This window comes from Cavia porcellus, unplaced genomic scaffold (genome assembly GCF_034190915.1).
Source record: "Cavia porcellus strain 051 isolate PalLab524CR breed Dunkin Hartley unplaced genomic scaffold, mCavPor4.1 scaffold_9, whole genome shotgun sequence".
Lineage (NCBI taxonomy): Eukaryota > Metazoa > Chordata > Mammalia > Rodentia > Caviidae > Cavia > Cavia porcellus.
The window spans coordinates 72,469,926-72,490,673 of NW_026947492.1; the positions used below are offsets into that span (position 1 = coordinate 72,469,926).

At 49.3% G+C, this 20,748-nt stretch overlaps 2 protein-coding genes across 22 annotated transcripts in view; one reads left to right on the top strand and one right to left on the bottom strand.

The window, feature by feature from the left end:
- Positions 1-10,399, top strand: part of Ppfibp2 (PPFIA binding protein 2) — a 148,603-nt gene extending 138,204 nt beyond the window's left edge. For 18 of the 21 annotated variants that reach the window (XM_063256658.1, XM_063256659.1, XM_063256660.1 and 15 more), the window contains 9 exons: positions 1,886-2,036; positions 2,286-2,397; positions 2,636-2,724; positions 3,172-3,294; positions 4,396-4,521; positions 5,178-5,366; positions 6,442-6,618; positions 8,781-8,846; positions 9,925-10,399. In XM_063256658.1, coding sequence (XP_063112728.1) covers positions 1,886-2,036; positions 2,286-2,397; positions 2,636-2,724; positions 3,172-3,294; positions 4,396-4,521; positions 5,178-5,366; positions 6,442-6,618; positions 8,781-8,846; positions 9,925-9,996 — 1,105 coding nt within the window. In that variant the 3' untranslated portion in view covers positions 9,997-10,399. Of the gene's footprint in view, positions 1-1,885; positions 2,037-2,285; positions 2,398-2,635; positions 2,725-3,171; positions 3,295-4,395; positions 4,522-5,177; positions 5,367-6,441; positions 7,160-8,780; positions 8,847-9,924 lie in introns of those variants that run through there. The other 3 variants (XM_063256663.1, XM_063256678.1, XM_063256662.1) reach the window with 2 other exon arrangements.
- LOC100723223 (NADH-cytochrome b5 reductase 2) lies at positions 9,591-20,409 on the bottom strand. Its single transcript, XM_013144193.2, has 9 exons — positions 20,227-20,409; positions 19,412-19,555; positions 19,147-19,219; positions 16,959-17,065; positions 16,545-16,674; positions 15,865-15,948; positions 15,171-15,256; positions 14,020-14,119; positions 9,591-13,271 (listed from the first exon to the last, which is right to left on the bottom strand). Exons 1-9 carry the CDS (start codon positions 20,245-20,247, stop codon positions 13,099-13,101), a joined length of 918 nt encoding a protein of 305 aa, XP_012999647.1. The 5' UTR covers positions 20,248-20,409; the 3' UTR covers positions 9,591-13,098.
- Between the last annotated feature and the right edge of the window lie 339 nt (positions 20,410-20,748).

Consider the following 20,748-nt stretch of genomic DNA (forward strand, 5'->3'; position numbering starts at 1 on the left):
TTTTTTGTTTGGTTAAATATATAATTTTTGTTTGCCTTTTCATTCTACATGTTTACTAATTTTATGTTCAAATTTTATATTTTTTGTAGTACTGGGGATTGAACCCAAAGCCTTTGCATTTTTCTAATTTTTATTCTGAGACAAGTTTTTGTTAAGTCACTAAACTGTCCAGGCTGAACTTGAATTTGCAATCCTCTTGCCTCAGCTCCCCAGAGTGCTGGCCACACCTAGCCAAATTTTATGCTTTTCTGAGGAGGACATCCTAAATTTTATAAGTTCCAGACCTTATAAAACCTGAGTCTGCACCTATTTAAGATCCAGTAAAACACAGGTTGCAGACCAAAAGCGGTCAGCATCTATATCGGGGCATATGCCATCTCTGGCATTTATTTTAGGTGATGCTTCTTCCCATTTTGGTCTCTGAAGAATTCCCTCACTTTAGAAATAGCTCAGTCATTCAAAAATAATTTTTTTGTTGTTCCTCTATGTTAAGGGTATAGTCAGCCTCTGTAGCCAAGCTATTCCACATTTGCAGGTTTAGCCAAGGTTGAAAATAATACCGAAGTTTGTTCTTGTTGTTGTTTCCTAACATATATTTACATTGCATTTGTCTTGTGTTAGGTAGTACACACAATGTAGAGATGATGGTATGTGGGAGGATGTGTGTAGGCTAAAGGTAAATTCTATTCCATTTTGTATAACAGACTTAACCATCTTTGAGTTTCATAAGTGGAGGTCCTGGTAGCAGTCCCTCAAGAATGCTGCATTTTTTGGGAAAAGAATCTTTTGCAATACCTAGTCTTCTGTATTTCATAAATCACCATTTATTTTTAGATATGAATATAAAGTTGTCTTGTCCATCCCACAGATATTCCACTGGGGCTTTTAGAATGCCAGTATATTCATATTTTAAATGAAAAATTGATGTCTTTAAGAATGGAGTGCTCTTAATATCTAGTCTTCCTGTCTAAAAACATCATCTAAGTCATTTATTCATGTCTTTGCTTGTGGTGCTGAGTTGAGTTTTATAGCTACCACATCACCCACTCTGTCCCAGATTCCTATACACACAGGGCCTTGTTAAGGAAATTCCCTGGCAATTTGTAATTTTGGCTGCTTATAGGTGGAAAGCATTACTATCTATGCATGAATAGTACATTTGGATTTTACATGTTAGATGCATACTGCATATATATATATATTACCAGCCACCTTACTAAGCTTTCTTGGGTTTTCTAGGTGGCAGTCATATCATTTGAAAATAATTGTTTTTTTTCCCACCTTTGTGATTGCTATATTTCTTTATTTTTATCACTTCTTTTTCTGTACACAGGTCTCAGACTAGTGTTATTAATATGTAGTGATGAAAGTATATATTGTCTTTATATTGATTTTAATGTGAATGCCTCTAGTATTTTGTTAATAAATAGATATTGGCTGTGGTTGACTAGAATGCTTTTGGTTTGGATTGTTTTGTTTTGTTTTTTCATGTTAGAGAATTGACCATCTCTCCCTAATTTTTAAGTATTTTCCTAAAAAATGATGTTGAACCTTATGGACAAAATGATTTCACCGTGGATGTTCACCTCAATGGGCCATGCCCTCGGCTTGTGGCATGTAGCTGTGTGTGTGGCCATACGCTGAGTAGGCAGTTTCCTGGGATCTTGTAGGCTGCCCCAGGCTGTAAGGAGCTGGGCTGCAACCCAGACCATGCTGTCAAGGGGACTGTAGAGTCTACTTTACTTGAGTGGGTTGCTGAGAAATTTCATTCAGCTGTACCCCATGATCATCTAGGTTGTCAAAAGTTCCTTTTTGGGGAGGCTTTATTATCTGAAGTACCCCAGACTCTCCACTAACAGGAATACACTGTTTCCTTGCTTCCCAGTGATGCCAATGCCCCCTTTGCCCAGTGGAACACTGAGCGTGTCTGTGCATGGCTCGAGGACTTCGGCCTGGCTCAGTACGTGATCTTTGCCAGGCAGTGGGTGACATCTGGCCACACATTACTGACAGCTACACCTCAAGACATGGAAAAGGTGAGGGCTAGGCATGCAACAAAGAGCCTCTCCCTAGACCAGTGCCTGGGACCAGCGTGTGGGGTGGTGAAACAGCCGCCAGCTCAATGCAGAATGGAAGGGAAGGCTGATATTCCCTCCGTAGCTGCAGGTTGGCAACCCAAGGGATCCACTTCCACCCTCTAAGAGAATCTCCACCCTGACATGAATCCTCTGAGGATCAAATTGCCTGCCAAAATTTCACATCTGGTCTTCATCTTTTAATTTCAGGAGTTAGGAATTAAGCACCCTCTCCATAGGAAGAAGCTGGTTTTAGCAGTAAAAGCCATCAACACCAAGCAGGAGGAGAAGTCTGCATTGCTAGACCATATTTGGGTGACAAGTAAGGACAGACATATGCAGATTAAGTATGTTTCTAGCAGTTTCTAAAGGTGGAAAGAATTTGCCTATCGAATGCATGCCTCAAAGATAGACGTCTACTTATAAAAGGCAGATGGATTGTTAAACCTTTTGGGGAGTAAAACTGGAACCCAAAATCTAATTTTCTGGAGTTTTTTCTTGGCATCCATATTCTCCTGTTCTCATGAACCCTAGCATATCTATCCTTTTTGTATTTGTAGGGTGGCTTGATGACATTGGCTTACCCCAATACAAGGACCAATTTCATGAAGCCAGAGTTGATGGACGGATGCTTCAATACCTAACTGTGGTGAGGATTTTCCCTTTAAATATTTAAAGCTTAGATGTGCCTGTAGTGTTATTTAAAACTTGACTCCACCTCTTCCCTCAGATACTTTTTTTTTTTTGTCTTTTGAGATAGGGTCTCGCTATGCAGTTCAGGCTGGCCTTGAGCTCACTGTGTAGCTCAGGCTGGTCTCCAACTCACAATGATGTTCTTGAGTACTAGAATTACAGGCACATGCCACCATGCCTGGGTCTCCCTCAGATTCTTAAAGCCTTAAAATATATGAGTTGTCACATAAGAGGTGTCCCAAATAGTGTAGTCTAAACTATTGTGAAAAGAGAATCTGTTGGTGTGTCTGTGTGCAGCTTTCTGACATATGAAAGATTTGTCTGTTTGTTTGGGGCAAAACCTCTGCAGGCTTTTGTCACTTTGGAAGCTCCAGTTTAATCAGCCAAAACATTTCTCTTCCAGAATGATCTACTCTTTTTAAAAGTCACCAGCCAACTACATCATCTCAGCATCAAATGTGCCATTCATGTGCTGCATGTCAACAAATTCAATCCTCACTGCCTGCATCGGCGGCCAGCTGACGAGGTAAGTTAGGACAGGAGAGCAGCCGTGCAGGTGTCCGGCCCCAAGCCAGGACCCCCGGAGTGTTGCTTATGGGAAAGTAAGAATGACAACATTGCACAATAGCTGCATTTCACATTACGGTGCTTGGGATTCTGGTACCCCAAACATCTTTGTTGCCTGTGGCACATGGTAACCATTAAACTTCTAATCTCCCACCTTCCTGCAGGGAGGTAAATATTATGGGCTAGCGGGCAGTGGAAATAAAGTCATCTTAGGAGATGAGGAGGCAGTACAAGGGAGAGGGGACAGGAAAGACAAAATAGAAAGATGGTGTCAGAGCAAGCAGAGAAGAGCCAGGGAGGAACAAGGAGCCTGTAGGGAGCCAGACATTTCAGAACAGGTTTCCCTGCTTGGAGATGCAAAATTAACAAACTTCCCCTGGGTATTCAGGGTTCATGAGCAAGTATTGCTAGAGAAGAAATAATGCAAGCCAACACAGCAACCCAAGTCCTGGGAAAGTTCCTGATAATGTTTCGTGGACCTCAGGGTTCTTGTTGGGTCCTGAACTGAAGAGCTGTCAGTCACATCCCACCTCCTCTGTCCAACTCCACTTCCAGATGGGTTGAGTAATTCTCACCTCTGTCCCCGTCTTCCAGTCTCTTGCTATTCAACACACATACTTTGCAAACTTTCCTTGTGTCCGGCACAAAAGTGAGTATTTTGAAGACCACGATGCTGTTGAAAACATTTACACTTAAATATCTCCATTTGTGCTCCATAAAATATTCAAGAGGACTTTTTTTCTATAAACACTTGGCTCATCACTCAGAAATTCTGTTGACTCCCTGAATAAAAACCTGTGTGCCTTCGTTTATTTGCCTCCAAATTAGGCTGAGAATTAGAGTAATAAGATTATGGATTCAGATATCCCTGTGTCAAAGACCCTGCAAGACTCAGTGAGAGTTCTGTCTCTTGGGACTGGGAAGGCTCTCAGACAGGTGGGCTAGATGGCTTAGCTCATCTGCATAAGGATCTTCTCTTGTGGTGAGGAATGTGGGTAGGATTAGTTGCAGGGGTTGACGTCAATGAAGTCTAACTTTCTCACTCTCCTCTCTCTCACAGAGTAACCTTTCTCCTTCAGAAGTTGTGCAGTGGTCCAACCACAGAGTGATGGAATGGTTGCGATCTGTGGACCTGGCAGAATACGCACCCAACCTTAGAGGGAGCGGTGTTCATGGTGGTCTTATTGTAAGTGATTTTCTAGACTAGGCCACCTGTCTAGGTACACACTGGGGTGTGCAGAAATGAATTTCCTAAAGAAAGCTAGTGAAAAAATAAGATACTTCACCTGAACTTCTTACATAATTTGAAGCCTCAGAGAAAGAGTTTGTGGATGAGAATTAATATACTTCATGAAAACAAGATGGCCTCTGAAAGGATTTCCTCAGCTTCAGACCCAGAAGAGTCCAGTGCAGTGGGGTTGCATGAGGGTCAGTCCTGAACAAAGCAGCTCCACCTGTTCCTAGAGGAACAGGAAGACTGGGGAAGTGAGGGGGAGGGCATCAAATATAGCTTCCTGCTTGCCATGACATGACCCTTATCACCACTCTGGCCAGCCAGATGGCAAAGCCAGAGGGGAAATGTGGAGGCCGTAGCTTTGATGTCATCTAGTCTTACCAAAGAGGTCCTGCTTCTCTGCTGGTCTGTGAAGATGAGGTGGCAGTCAACAAATGTGCTAATGTCTCCTCAGAGCCAGGCCTCACCTCCGGCCTGGGAGAAAGAGGGGAGTGGGATACAGAACAAGTGGTGGAGCTTCCGCCCTTGCTCTGAAGCCACTCGGGCCCACATTCACTTCTCGTTGTCACCCACCTGTGGTCACCAGTGGCTCTGTGGTTTCTTCTTAGATCCTGGAGCCACGCTTCACTGGGGACACCCTGGCTATGCTTCTCAATATCCCACCCCAGAAGACACTTCTCCGGCGCCACCTGACCACCAAATTCAATGCTCTGATTGGTCCTGAGGCTGAACAGGAAAAGCGAGATAAAATGGCCTCCCCAGCTTACACTCCATTGACCACCACGGCCAAAGTGCGGGTGAGTTTTCAGTCCCTTTCTGTGGGGTCCAGAGGTGCTGCCTCCTGGCCCTTGTGTTACACAGTGGCCGCTTCAGTGCTTGGAGCCAAACTAACTTCAGTCAGCTTCCACATGGGAGTTTGGTCCTGTGGTTATTCATCTTTGTTAGGCTATTTCCTACTTTATCTCAAGTCAAGGAGGAGAGTACAGATTTGTGTACCCAGAAACCATGTGCAGGAAAGTATCTATTCTTGGACAGCTGGGAGTTTGTCCTCTACCCCATGCCGTCATTATTCATCTTGCAAAATAGGTAAGTTCTGGGTCTGGGCTCCTTTTGGTTAGGTCCATCTGCATACTACAGCAACACAGGGCTTAGTTGGAGCTGTCCTGCTGGCACAGAGTGTATACCACTTGGCAGGGGTACCTGCTTGCCTTGTTTGGTGTGAGTTGGCCAGCATGCAACTATCCAGAGGTCTTGAGGTCATCCATGTGCCAGCATCATTCCAAAGGCTCCCTGAATCCCATAAAGATCTGCCTGAGCAACACTGTCCTCAGACGACCCCATCCCCAGTGAGCCAGTCTGGAGCCTCCATTCCAGCTACAACTCACACATCCACCCCCTTCTCTGAGGAAGCAGGACAGAAAGTGCATTTGGGAGCATGTAGGAGAAACGGTGCAGGCAAGGAGGAAGACCAGCCCAGGACTGTCCAGTGTGGTTCTGGGGCGCTGGGTGGTGCCTCCCCCGGTGGTGGTAGCAGCTGGGATGGGGCAGATCCTCTGTGCTCGGCCTTGGGTGCAGTGTGCAGCCTGTGGCACGCATTAGGATTGCCTGACCATCTGGGAAACTAAGAGAGCTGCTGGCAGAACAGAGGGAGCAAGTTTCAGGCAGTCTCAGAAGCAGCTCTTCTAGTTCAAAATTACTCACCAGCTGGCCTTTCCTCAGCACAGAAACGCCTCCAAGAGCTGTTTGGCTCAGTTTTCCAGTAGTTTGCCTTATTCCTTTCTTCCTAGATCTGCTCTTAAATATATTGTCAATCATATATGTATACTGGCTTGTTCCTCACCTTCTCATAATCTTGTGTTTTCTGTGTTTTAGCCAAGGAAACTAGGATTTTCACATTTTGGAAACATGAGAAAAAAGAAATTTGACGAATCGACAGACTACATTTGCCCGATGGAACCCAGTGATGCCGTTGGTGACAGTCAGAGGGGCTACAGTGGCTACCGTAGCCTCAGCCCCCCTGATTCCCCTGAACTGGATGGGCTGGACCAGGTGGGACAGATTAGCTGATGCCCTTGTCACCTGGCTTCTCTGTGTTCCTGAGTGCTCACAGTAACACCTTGTGTGTCACCATGTAACCGCACCTCATCCCCGCACCCGTGCATGGCTCACGGAGAGCAGTGCAGCAGTGCTGTGCCTCTCTTCACACCCTGCTGGTGGCCAGGACCTGGAGTTGGACCTCTGCAAAGGGGCCAGGCCTTGGGGACTTTTGTCAAAGGTGAACCCAGGAGGAAAGTCCCTTACAGATCCTTTTACAGTTTTTAGTAATTCATGTCCACCTCCAGCTCATGAACTTGCACACAGGTCCAGAGACTCTGGACAAACCCTAGACACTCAGCTGTCAGGTACCACCCTGGGCTCCAGCGGAGGAAAAAGTTCAAGTGCCTTAGGCCTGTGGGCCACAGTGTCTCGGCTGAGAAGAGAGATAAGCAGCAGGGATTTCTGCCGTGGTGATACTGCCATTGGGGTGTGCCTTGCTACAGAGATGGTCCCTTCTTTCTGGTAATAAAAGAATATTTATGTAGAAAGCAAACAGTGTAAATAATATCCTTAATCTTGTTGGGGGAAGAGTGCTGGGCACAGCTGGAGATGCAGCCTGCTGACTGCGGTTCAGGTGCTTACGGCAGCAAGCCCAGTCCTTGGCCACATGCACGCTTGGAATTCACCAAAGGGGATGGGTGAGGAGGGACCTTATCCCCTCCTCATGTCCTTAGCAGGAGGCCTGTGGCCTTGCTGCCTCGCCCTGCCTCTCACTAGGAAGCAGAAGGAATCTTGGGTCTCACACACATCCTGACTGTAGGCCACATCAGTCATGCAGACCCCAGAGCTGGTTTCCATTTCAGCAGCAGGAGCCCCTCAAGGAAGTGGGGCATAGGGGAGTGGTGCTGGCAAGACTCTGTTCCTTCACATGCTTTGCCAGCTTCTGGTAACTGTTATGGGGCTGGGCCTTCCGTGTTGGCAGGGCTAGCACGGATCTGGCTTCTTAAAAAAATTTTTTTTTAAAGATCTGGCCTCTTGATTCAGAGGCTAAGAAGCTGATAATGGGCCTTCCATATGGGCTTTGTCTGGCTGGAGACTGAGAGAGAAGCTCCGTGCCAGTCATTTCAGGTCACCTCAGGGCAGCTTTTGGCACTCTAGGGTCCCTTGGGCCTCATCTACAGAAGAATAGCAGCAGTGTCCTAACCATCTGATGGCAGGGCAAGGCCAGAGACCTCGCTGGGGTCCCTCTGATTCTGTCCCAGATAGAGGCAATGCTGAGATTCGCTTGACTATCAGCAGCTTGAGGCATGGCCTACTCCCTCCTCCACTTCCCCTGAAGTCCAGCTGCTGAGAGTCATGGGCACAAGCTCTCTAGCCAGCAGCATGTTCTGGGACCCAGAGCCACAGCACACAGGTACTCCTCAAGGCTGATACCTGACTGTTGCAGGGCCAGGCTTTATCTGTTACTTCTTATCATGTCCTGGTGAGAGACTGCATGTGCCTGTTTTCCAGCCCTGCATGAAATTATTTTGCCACTAATTTTCCAGGCGTCCTCAGGCAAGTCTCAATCCTTTTTACGGGCCTCAATTTTCCACCCACCCGTACAACAAAGAGTTACATTGGACACCTTCCAAGTCCACAGCATCTAAATACTGAAGAAAGAAGCGGCAGGCCAGGGTTACCTGTGGAAGAGGGCAGGGAAGGGGCCTTGAGTATCAAGGAGGCCTTGGCTCTGTCAGCATCTTCCCCAGGACACTCACTGTCCTGGAGCATCAGTGTCTGGGGCTTGGTGCCTGCAAATTCTGATTCAGTCCAGCATCCTGAAAGCCTTCATGCCTGCTGCCCTTTGCTCCTGGAAAACTGCTGCAACACTAAACATGGGGCAGCTTCTGAATGGCTCTTCCTCTGCCCTGCTTCTTGTATTCTGAATGTCGATGCCCAGAGCAGGACCTCAGGAGACCATGTGCATGCAGTGTGGCACACTGGACACCGTTCCTCAGGTCCCTGAGTAGCATGTGCCCCAACACCTGTCACTCCTCAGGCCTGGCACATTCCCTCCCCGTCCCTCCGGGGAAGCACACTCTGGAGGAGCCAGGCCTGAGCAGGGTAGGGTTTGCATGCCATTGTGCAAGCTGTACCCGTATGTGCTGACGAGGCTGCTGCCCATTTTACAGATGGCACCTTCGGAAGGCACTGTGACACAGATAGGGCTCCTCTCACAAGATATTCACCGTCTTACGGTAGGACTCTGACTCTCTCCTTACAGTGGGGCTGCTACCAGGGAGTCCCAGAAAGCGTGGTGGGCTGGTGTTCAAGGCAGGAGAAAGTAAAGGAAGGTGCTGGGTGCTGGCCTCAGAGCCTGAGTCCAACCTAGAGGCAGAAAGCAGCCCTAGGACCTTCTTCACTGGCCTGTTGCTGGGTCACAGACCTTAAGTCAGAACCTGCTAGAGCATATTAATTCGCAGGTTCTTTTTCCAGTCTGAGCTGGTGAGGAGATCAAGAACCTCTAGATGGACCGAAGCCCTATCTGTCTCTGTCCTGTCCTCTCTACCTATGAGACTCAAGCATTTCCCATACTATGCCTCTGACATCCCAGATATGACAGGCAATCTGGCCATATCCTGGGACAATCTGGACCACAGGAGGTAGCTTGGTCTCAGGAGAAGAGAGGAGCAGCTTTGGAAAGTGGCAGACCTGGGTCAGGTTTCTGCTCTGCCCTTTACCGGCTCAGGCACCTTAGGTGTGTCATTCCCTCTCTGAGCCTTGGCTTTGTTATCTGTAGAACAGGATGAATAAAATCGCCCCTGCAAGGCCCATAGAGCCAGCAGTAAAAGGCCAGGCACAGAACATTTCATACATCCCAGGGCCCTTTAGTTCCATCCTGAATCTAGTGGCTGTGGCATCTGTTGGCGCTGAGGCCCCTCACTGTACTCTGCTTCAGGATTTTTCAAGGCATGTTTAGAAGACTCACGTTCAGAGTTCGCCTGTGTCTAAGCAGATTCACTTTAATGCAACTTTGCTTTTTTTGGCCTACACACTGAAAGGTCTCTGCTCGGCCTTGAACCTATGAATGATCTAAGAGGCCTTTGGTGGCTTTTTCAAAGAGCAAGATTGCCTCTACAGTGAGCAGTTTATTTTTATCTTAGCAGTGCTATTTATTCCGACCCAATGCTTAGGGTCTGTGGGACACCGTGAACCCACAGGGCACCAGTGTCAGACATGAACCACGTCCAGTGCCCCTTGCTTCCTCTGCTGTAGCTGTGGCAGCAGCCTGAACCCAAACTCTGTTAAACCGCCCCTTTGGCTGTGTCCTTTCAGACCTTGCTGAGCCAGGACCAGCTGCTGAGTGACTCTTGCCTGACTGCCCCCAACTCTGATGACTGGAGATGACATTCTTTGTGGCTGAGAGCCCGGAGAGGCACGTGTGGAGCCCCATCTTTGCCTCGGAGGGGACCTGGCACACAGCCATTGCGGAGCCCAGACTGCAGATGGGGCTGGCGGGGCATCTCGGACCTGGGTGCTGACTGCAGCAGAGCAGAGCAGTGGCACAGGTTGTCAGAAGGTGGCCTCGGGGTCCCAAGGAGCTTTTAGTCATGCTGTGCTCTTCACTGCAGCTTTTTTACTTTTATACAAGGACTACAAACCTCTTTTGTGGGGGGAACAACAAGATACCAGCACCATGCTCCATGGCTCATGCTGTTCCTGATGACAGCCAGGAGGCTGTTTGTGTGTACACGAAAGGGGAGGCGCTGTGAGTCCATAAAACCGCTGCTGGAGGAAGCATATTCTGGAACTATGTTCTGAGTGATCTGTGATGAGTTGGGTGAAATGGTAACTGGGAGTCTCAGAGACGTCTCCACAGGAACACGTATTCAAGGCTTGATAATGTAGGGTCCTCCAGTCTCCCAAAAGAGGTACAGCTTTTCCCTCTGCAGCCTCATGGGTAATGTCTGATCACGCAGCGCCCCCTAGTGGAAGTCTCTTGGGCAACAACGTTGCTCCCGCAACTGGCCATTTTTCCAATCAAGCCTGCCGCTCCCTTTCTGCTGTCTCCCTCCTGGGAGGAGGGAGGAGCACCATCGAATCCCCAGGGTGCCCCTTTCCTCCCACTGCATGGCCACTGTAGTTCGAGTCATCTGATTACTGAAGCTGATCTCTTATGTGGTCCTTCGCCTTTTCAACTGGTCCCCACCATTCCCCTCCGTTCCCGAGGCGACCTTCCCAAAGCACTTTTAATCCTGTCACGCCTGGCACCGTCCTGCTCAGAACTCAATTCCAGAATTTCCACAGGTGACCACCCAGGCCCTTCAGTGTCCTCTGCCTTCTTTGAGCCCACCATTTGGCCTTGGCTCTGTGACATTCCCTTTTCTCCCAGTCACCTTCGTGAGGCCAAATCCTGCCCGTCAAGGCCCAGCACAAACTCTCCCTCTCCTGCATCCCTCAGGAAGCCTTCACTTCTTTTCTAATTGGAGTTCAACTCTGCCTCAATGTGCCGTTCTCCCTCGTCTCAAAGCTGTACAACCAGCCTTGCAATTCTGTGTTGTCCTATCATAACCCTCCCTCAGCACAAACCCCCTGGGCACAAACCCCCTGGGCACCTGCTATAGACCGCTGTTTTTACAAAGAGAAGCCCAAACTGGCCCTCAAACTGCTTCTTGATCAAGGTCCTGCTGGCCAGTATCGTTGACCTCTACTCTGCAGATGCGAGTAGCACCTGACCTCCAGTTGTGATAACTGAAATAACCCCAGACTTTGTCAAATATTCCAAGGGGCAAATTTGCCCCTTTTGAGAACCACTGGGGCAGAGACTGAGGTCACAGTGGGAGGCTTGGGGAAGGAAAAATCTGATGTGGTCAGGTGTACAATCAATAAAAACCTTACAAGAAAGGCCCCTGGAATATGTCCCAGAGGTAGGAAGTGGCTGGGATGGGGATTAGAACAAAAGCAGAGAAGGATTGAAAGCAGTTGAAATGCAAGGCCAGATCTGCATTTTGTAAAGTATCTAAGGGTAGGATCTTGCTTATTGTGACATACCCAGCAGAACAAGGAATTCCTTGAGGACGTGCTAAACAAGTGGGTACATGCACGCTGGCCATGCCATCCCTCCCCGCCCCACTCCACAGACCCTTGAGACCTGTGGGCCAAACTCCAAGATACAGCTGTGCTGCAGAGCTCCCTAGAATCACATGCCTCTCTCCTCAGCCTCTTCTGTTCCCTTCTACCCTCCTTCATGCCCACACAGACATGCATGCGTGCAAACATGCTCATGCATGTAACAAATCAGTGGCACCAACTTCCAACACTGCTGCTGTTATGTCAGTTTTTGTGAAAAGGAAAATGAATAATTTGGAATTTAAAATCAGCTCTGCCACACAGTGGCTGAATGACTTCAGAGCACTTAGTCTCTGAGTTTGTCTCCTCACACATGTCCATTATGTGAAGGGCAAAATCCTAACAGGATCTCTGTTCTTTTCTGAGAATTATATGAAATTCTGCAGAAATGGTCATGACCACTCAGGTAACAGCAGCAATGTGTTGTCCTGGCTCTGAAGATGGCTACAGTGGTTCCTTGTATGCTTAGTTTAGTGATAGGATTTAGGCAGAGCTTCTAGGAGCTGTAGGTTGAGAAGTTTCTGAATATAACCACTCCTGATCAGCCTAATGCCAGGGTGCAGCCAGGAGGATGCTGGGGAAAAAAGCAGGCTGCACTCTCATCTGCCATGCACAACTCAGGAGGAGGCTGGAAGGAGTCCCTGGGCCACCTACCCATTCTTGTTTCAAGGGGTCCCACAAGGAAAGGAAGGAATGAAGGAAGGAAGGAAGGAAAGAAGGAAGGAAGGAAGGAAGGAAGGAAGGAAGGAAGGAAGGAAGGAAGGAAGGAAGGAAGGAAGGAAGACCTCACATGGAGGGTGCCTGAGGACTCTTGTAGGTTTGGCCTTAAAAGCAGTGCTCTCTTAAGAGCCAGGGGTTTAGCTCAGTGGCACAAATGCCTACTTGGCAAGTGCAAGGTTTGATCCCTGGTACCAAAAGAAACAACAAAAAACACAGAGGTCTGAGGAGAGGGGTTCTAGAGAGGTCAGTGGCACTGATGCAACCCCACTTGTGTTCTACTCCGGCACCGTTGCCAGAGTTGCCCACTCTGACCCCTGCCATTACGCAGAAGCCAACTAAGTACCACAGACGTGGCCTCCTGACCTTCCGCAGGGCCCCACAGAGTCACATGTCCTGAGAACTTAAGTTTATTTCACCAGACTATAGAGAAAGGTATGATAATGGAGCTCTTTCCACTATTCAAGCCAAGGAGCCTCAGAAGCTGTTTTTTTCTAGTGCCTTGATCCCTTCTGGAGCCCACACCCAAAACAGAGATGCCCTGGTAGGCATGCACAAGGAGGCACAAGGAGGCACTTTTGCAAACATCCCAGTTTAACCTGGTGAAATCAAATCACTCTGAAACAGGAGGGGGACCTGGGACACTTGTGAAGAACACAGGTGTTAGTAAGTGAAAATCATGTCCTTCGTATAACCCAGCTTCTCCAGGCTGGGGTGCGCAGCTGTGTGGATCAGGGGTGGGGGGCCACACACCAGGATGAGTGTGCCCTTCCCAGGGGGAGGGAGGTGCTCCCTTATCATGTTGGCAGTAACAAAGCCAGAGCTGTAGTTCCACTCTGAAATGAAGCAAAACAGGCAGTAACTGTGAGGTTCTGGGTTAAGTCCTTAAGGCAAGGAACAGAGGGCAGGCTACACTACATAGGTTTAGAAGTCTGTACGACTCTTCCCTGCAAAACCCTGGGTAGAGGGTGCCAGGTTCTCAGACAGTCCTCTAGCAGTTTTTACCCAGATTTCAGGCTTACAGCTGAGATTCAGGGACCTGTGCTGGTGTTTGTGGGCTCAAAGCATAGAGGAGGAACTCCAGATGAGCTGTACACTGGTGTAGTGTGAATCAGGGCAATGAACCGGGGTGGCATTTGTGGAGTTGCGCACCCTCTGCTGGTCCACATAGTGTATGATGAGACAGGTAGCTGGGGCTCAGTGCATGAGGACAGCTGTCCGGAAAAGGTGATTGCTGATGGTTGTTTTGGCGATAAGCACTGATGTGACAGGTGAAGGAACCAGTGACCACATGAGATGTAGTATGTGATGCTTGTAGGGGTGCAGGTGTTCAGGCAGCCCCGTAGCTCAGTATCTCTCGATGTGGAGTGTTGGTGAGACATCAGACACAGACCCCTGATCACTCTCCTTATAAGCAGATCACCCAAATCCTCCCCCGAATTCGAGCATTTTCCATATGGACCCAGAACCCCAGGCCAAAACCCTTTTTAAAAAAAAAAAAAAGGCCAAGTAAACAGAGACCAGTCTTCGGAGAAGGGCAGGGTTGCTGCTGACCCACAGAGAGTGAAGGCAAAGGGCTCATACCGACGGGAGGCCTGTCCAGAGTGTACCATACACTGAACTGGTCTAGGTGAGTACTGGCAAGTTCTTCAAGCTCCTTTCTCATCAAGATATCCTCTTCTGTCTAGAAAAGGAACATTAGAAAAGCCCCATCTGCAGACAGCATGCATATCCCCCAACCCTGAGCACACGTCAGCGCACCCCTGGCCAAGTTTACCACCCCAGCCAGAGTCCCACTGCAGATTCCTAGGGCAAATGAGGGTTCCACGCAGCTCCCGCAGACCAACGCCTCTATTTCTCTTGTAGTGAGAAGCTGGGAGGGTGAGGATTCCCACAGAGGGAAGCGACTGCCCTCCAGCTGGACAGACTGGGCACGCAGGCCAGGGGCTCCACATGGACATCCCTGCCCCACCTCCTGCACCCACACTCACACCCAGCTGGAGAAGCTCAGTGCAGATAGGGTCTGATTCAGCTGGGAAAGAGGGAGCTAGAGTCACAGAAAAAACAGCACTGCGGGGCTAGGACGGGAGCCTGGCCTGGGGTAAGGGAGCAAAGGCCAGTGTCTCAGGCTCAGAGAGAGCACACAGAAAGCTTGGCATGACACTTGCCTCAATAATTCTAGGTCAGGGGTTCTGTTTTAAAAGATAATCTAAAAGTAGGCAGGCCTTGACACAATTATTCATCATCATATCATTTATAACTAAAAAATGAAAACCTGAATGTGGGACATTTAGAAAACTACAGCACAACTTGACATAGCCTGTGATGAGCCTAAAGTGTGTTAATAAGAAAATCTTGTGTGGTGATGCTAATATATATATATATATATATATATATATATATATATATATATTGTTTAGTATTTCACAACATTTCCATGAGGGCATCTTTGATTAGATTTTTATACTCAAAAAAAGAAAAAGGACACAGAGAGATTAAGGATGGAGGAAAAGAAAGCTTAGAGCTCAGGGCTGACCAGGGAGACAGAAGAGTTAAACCCAAGCTGGCAAGAACAGAGGCCTGGGCTCAGCTTCTGGCTGGTGAACCCAGCAGGCCCTCCCACACCCAAACAGCGCGTGCTCAGCGAGTGGGGGCGGCAGGATGAATGCAGAACCCAGCTCAGCAAACTTTCTGTCCCACCACTGCAAGCTTGGAGCTGACTCGGCAGAACTGACCTGGTTGGCAAACAGCAGGGACATTCGGGTCTTGTCACTGGGGTTCTTCGTAATATGGCGAATGAGCTGCAGCATGGGTGTGATGCCTGGAACACAGTGAGTGGACAGGCCAGCCTTCTCCCATCTCTGATGTGATAGTCCCTGACCTGCAGCAGTTTCACAGCTGTCCCTGGCCCTCATTATACCTTCTTTAGTTTTGTCCTCCAAACTCAAGGTGGGAAACAGTCCTTCATTTTGGGATTGCTTTCCAATGCAATAGTAAGTCAAAAACCCTGTTTCATTTTCTCATGATGGGAAGAGAATTCTTAGAGCTTCAGTGTCCTCATTTGCAAAAAGTTCTAGCTGTGAGTAAATGTGATGGGTTTTTAAGTGCCTGTGACAGTGCCTGGCATCCTGTGCACATCTACTAAAGTTTTCTCTCTGGTCAGGTGTCATTCTCTGGGGATGGAAAGAGTGGGTGTGGACTGGACTCAGGCATGTGAAGGAGACCACACATGGCCTGCCCAGCCTAACTCCTAGGCAGCCACACCCTATTGGCTAAGGGGAGCAGGAAACGGTCAGGTTCAAGATATGTACTTAGGCTGTACAGCTAAGGAAGGATTAACTCTTGCCACCCCTTCAAGGGTCAAGCAACCATAAAATCAAAGAAGTCTTGCAGGTCACTGTCTGGATGAAGCCCTCAGGAACTTCTTACCTGTGCCACCAGCAATCATTCCCAAGTGACGGACTAGTTTTTTTTCAGGCTGGCTCATTTTGTATGGTTTGATTGCAAGTCTCCCTAGAAGCACAGAAGATGTTTCTAACTTCTGCAGCTCTGTTTGTCTGGGAGCTTGCAAAAGATTACTGACATTCCTCAAGACTCCTAGGAAGCAGGTGTGCCTACAAGATGACCGTGCTGTTCTAAGGCAGGGAAGAGGCCACGGGGGCTTCCTCCATCAGCCCCTGTACACTGGCGTCAGAAGATGGACTAGAGCCGGGGCCTCTTCAAATAATCACCAGGCCTTCTTTTTTGAGGACAGAGGCAAGGTGAAGCTCAGAGAGCCTCCTAGAACACTCTCAATCACAGCAGTGAGTGAGTAAAGGATGAATATGTGACTGAGCTCATCAGATGGCTCCAGCCATCCCCAGCTCTTCAGGACTGGCAAGCACTGTGCTGGAGACACAGTGATGAGGTCATACCAAGCGAAGCTCAGGATCTTCTGGAGTGGGTGTGCGGATGAATAGTGGATGCAGTTACATATTCATCCAGGTGAATGAATGTATGAGGACTTAAAGTACAAGCCCTGTGGGGTCTGATCAGTGTTCTAGGACAATAAAGCCACTGCAGGAACCTTCCTCCTCCCAACTGCAGACCCAGTGTAATCCCAACAGTACCTGGCCCTTGGTAGAACAGTTGCCCAGTCGGCCCTCGAAAAAGGATGGTGTCTCCAATCTTCATGTTCTCCAAGTACTGAGTCATCTTCCCCCCTTCAGGATATTTAGGGTGCACATTTTTGAAGTAGATCTGAAAGATAAGGCAGAGTAGTTTTCACACACCCTGACTTAAGAGCATGGCTGTGCACAGCTACCAAATGCATTGCCATTCTGTGCCATGCAGGGAAAGCACTCTGGCTTCGTAAGTAGTCCTCTAAGACATCCCAAGATTAACTCTGCCTCAGTTGTTAAATGACATCATTGGAAAGCCCCATCTGGGTCCCAAGTCCCCTCACAGCAAAACCACAGCCTTCCACCCCACCACCCTCAATAAGCTCAGGAGCAAGACAGTTGGACACAGTGGGCATTGTTTACCTTTATAATCAAGTCCACAAAGCCTCGGTCATCATCACTGGAGACAGGTGTGTAAGCTCTGATCACCAAGTCACCATTAATTCTGGCCAAGAGGTGGACATAGTTCCCTATGGAAAGGGTATCAAATGTTAAGTCTGAACATGACCTGCTAAGCACGACTCAGAGTACTCAGTTTCAGTGAGGGGGGCAAATTCCAGCAAGATGTAACAGAGTGGAAGCAGGGAAGGAGTCCTAACACAGGATGTTTGGGTCCTAGGCCTGTCCTTGATGCTCCATGTGCTACCCGGAGCAGCCCACTTCACCTCTCTGGGTTTTAGTCTGTTCATCTGTAAAATGGGGATGATAGGCTGGCAGTGTAGCTCGGTGACAGAGGGACCCAGGTTTGTCCCCCAGCACACTATGAAGGACAGAAAGAGAAGGAGAGAGAAAGAGAGAGAGAGAATTATATGTCTGCATAACTATAGTCATATTGTTAAGTAATTTGCAGAGCAAAAAGAGCTAATTAAAGTTGGAAGGCACCTATTAAAAATGGCAAAGGGGAGTATTTCACTTTTGAAGAAAGATATATTGCCTTTACAAACTCATTTTTTCCTAAACTGGGACCTGTAAATAAGTCACGGCCACTGTGTGCGCACTGGTGCCTGGCACAAAGCAGAACTAGGCATATAGAGGCTGTGGGGCCCCAGGATCCAAACACCCATGGCTCAGATAAAGAAGCAGCAATGTGTCTTCCTGGTATACAGCTTTGCTGAGGGGCAATAGTGAAGTCTGAACCGTGTAATTCTGCCCCTCCAGTGCAGAATTCAGCAGACTTCCTAAGGCCATGCACCTCTGGATGGTGACTTCAGTAGCCACCCAGTGTCAGATGATGGGCTGAGTGGCTCAGTGTCTCTGCTGGATCTAAAATGGAGACTTCAGTGACTAAGGCAGGAGTTGCCATCAAGAGACACTAAGAGGTGGAGGCAGGTGAAGGTTCTGTGCCAGTTTCTGAGGAAGTAGAATACCCAGGAAATCAGACAACAGACTGTGGATATGCAGATAGACTTAGGGAGAGACAGAGAAAATGAGAAGAGACAGGAGGGCAGTTGGTGCTCAGTATAAGCCAGAGTTCTTGGGGAGGCCCTGACGCCTGAGGTCCAAACTCTATGGCTGAGTCCCAGGGACATACAGGGATTCCCGTGTGCCGCAGCTTCCCTCTGAGCGCTCACATGGAACAGGATGTCTGGAAAGGCACTGTCCAATACAGCCAGCCTGGGCATGGCCTGGAAGTGTCCTTAGACAGGATGGGATTGACCCACTGGTCCTTCTGGTCTCATCCCGAACCAAACAACCAGCATCAACAACTCCGAGTCCCCCATCAGATGCTCCCATAAGCCATGAAATTACCTCATCCTATTCTTATTAACTTTTCTTAGCCTCCATCAGGGCTGGGAATGGATGTCCTGTGTGTAATTTCATCACCAGCAGAGTAGAGGTCAAGGTTTTACATGGATAAGACAAACAGGCCACGGCTAGCTTCGCCACCAGGAGGGAAGCAACGTGGACAGTTTTCCTGGGTTTTATATATCCTGAAGACTGACTCAGCTATCTAGAGGTGCTCCAGACTAAAAATGGAGTCACTCAGAACTGTAGGCATGCTGCAGCTGGTGTCCACAGTAACTTCTGCTTGTGTGAGGCTGAGGTTGCTGCAGAGAACCCACATGGGGCACCTGTCTCCCCTATACCTCTTTACACATTCTGGGCTTTTCTCCTAACTCTAGAGGAACACAGTGATCTGCAGTTTCTGAATTTTCACATTCATCAGTCACTTTACCCTCGTAATAGCCCAGCTGAGGTAAGCAGGCAGGCCTGGGAAATTCTACTTCATAGAATGAAAATCAGAGCGGTTGAGGACTTGAGTAGGATCAGCCAGCAAGGAGCCTGTGATGAGGTCTCAGACCTTCTGACTCTAGGGTCACTTCTTCTTCATGCTCTTGAGGTACCACTTTTGTGCCCACTAAGATGCAACAATGTAAAAAAGGAGCACCTTTTCCCCAAGTCCATCTCCCTGTCTTCCCAGGTTTAACCTGTTCAGGAAGAGCAGAGCTTCCTTCGTGCCTTGGCAGACTGGAAACCTGTGCTCCCGATGAAAGCAGAGTACCTGGCCCCCAGAAGTCTGGCCTTCGAGGTGACAACAAACCCAGCTCACCTACAGGAAGCCCTAAGACATGGTCCAGCGAGGGCAGTCCAAAGCGGAACCTCCGGGTGTTGTGGTTGATTTGCTGGTAAAACAAAACAGAGGCAGACAGGCTGTCAGCTCTGGGAGTCTCACTGGGTGGCTCGGGTGTCTGGGAAAGTATTCCATTTGGCCACAAGATAAATGCCAGCCCACCCCTCCTCTCCAGCCAGCATTCCCACCACCCCTTCCCTCTGTTCTACCTTCATGGGAGGATTTGGACTGTCTGTCCCATTACCTCTTTCTCAATCAAGGGCAGTGGGTACTTGGAGTCAGGATCCTGTAAGGTGATGAGATCTTTCCTCTTGGAGTTCATGCTCTTCAGGGCAAACAGTAGCACTGTGACCCCGATGACAGTGATGGCCAGCAGCATGGATGGGTCCTGGCAAGGGACAATGTGAGCAGATCACTTCACAGTGGCCTTGGGCAGGCCATTTCTCAGGCACAGCACATGGTCTCCTTGCCAATGCCATAGAAGACTCAGACTACATCTCGGAGAAAACGGGCAGAGGGAAGGGCACCAACTCAAAAGGCAGGGGAGCCTGCTTGGGCCAGAGCTGCAGGTCAGGCAGTCCCCCACCCTAACTAGGCCGGACACAGCCTCCTCCTGCCCAGGGTCAGCCTTCATCAAGCAATTCAGAATGAAGGCTTGGGTACCCGGCCACAGGTAGAGAAGAGGGACATCGGCGGCCAGTTGTCCCTCTGAGGCCGCTGTGGATGACAGCAGGGCTCACCTCTCCACTACCCCTGCCACACGCCTGGTCTCTAAAGCTGAATAGCTCTGAGAAAGGGGTGCCCCCTGACATCAGGGGTACACGGGTTACTCACCAGGCAGGGGCTTGGCCAGTGTCCCCTCACCTGCCCGCTTGCTGGCTCATCGTCTGCTCTTTCCTGCCCACGCCTGGCTGCTCTGGCGTCCGGATGGTTGCTGAGCCCGGTCCTCCCGCCCAGGCCCGATGCCCCGCCCTGCGCGGGGCCCAGCCAACGCCGCCCGGGTCAGCACCCTGGGGCGGTCTGAGGTCCTGGCCCAGCCGCCCTCGGGCCCCAACTCACCCGCAGCCAGGCGCCCAGCATGTTTGGGATCTGGGGCTCCCGCGGGGAGCTCTGCGCGGGGGACCGAGTGGACGCCGGTAGCGGCCGGCCTCGGCGACGGACTCCACGGCCCGAGCGCCGCCGGGTGGAGGGTGGAGGGTTCGCCCTCGCGTGACCCGCGCTGCGCTCCAGCCCTGCAGGGCCACGCGGAACACTGGCGCCCGCTGCCTGCCCCGTGGTGAGCACTCTACATCTTTAGGGCTCCCCTTACCCCATACCTCAGACGCATACGTAAAGTTTGGGGCAGATCATTCATTCATTCATTCGTTTATTTATTTATTCGCAGTGCTGGAAGTTCTTTTAGCTCACCTGCTGTGGCTGCCATGAGAGAGTGCTGTTGCTTTTCCTGTTGGTGCTGTCATTGTGTGCTCATGCATTTCCCTGGTGATTTGTCTCAACCCATCTGCTTTTGTATCGTTTCTTTGGTGGAACACAGAGTTGTCCAGGCTGAGCTGGCCTCTGGCCTTCCTTGGGCAGGCGGTG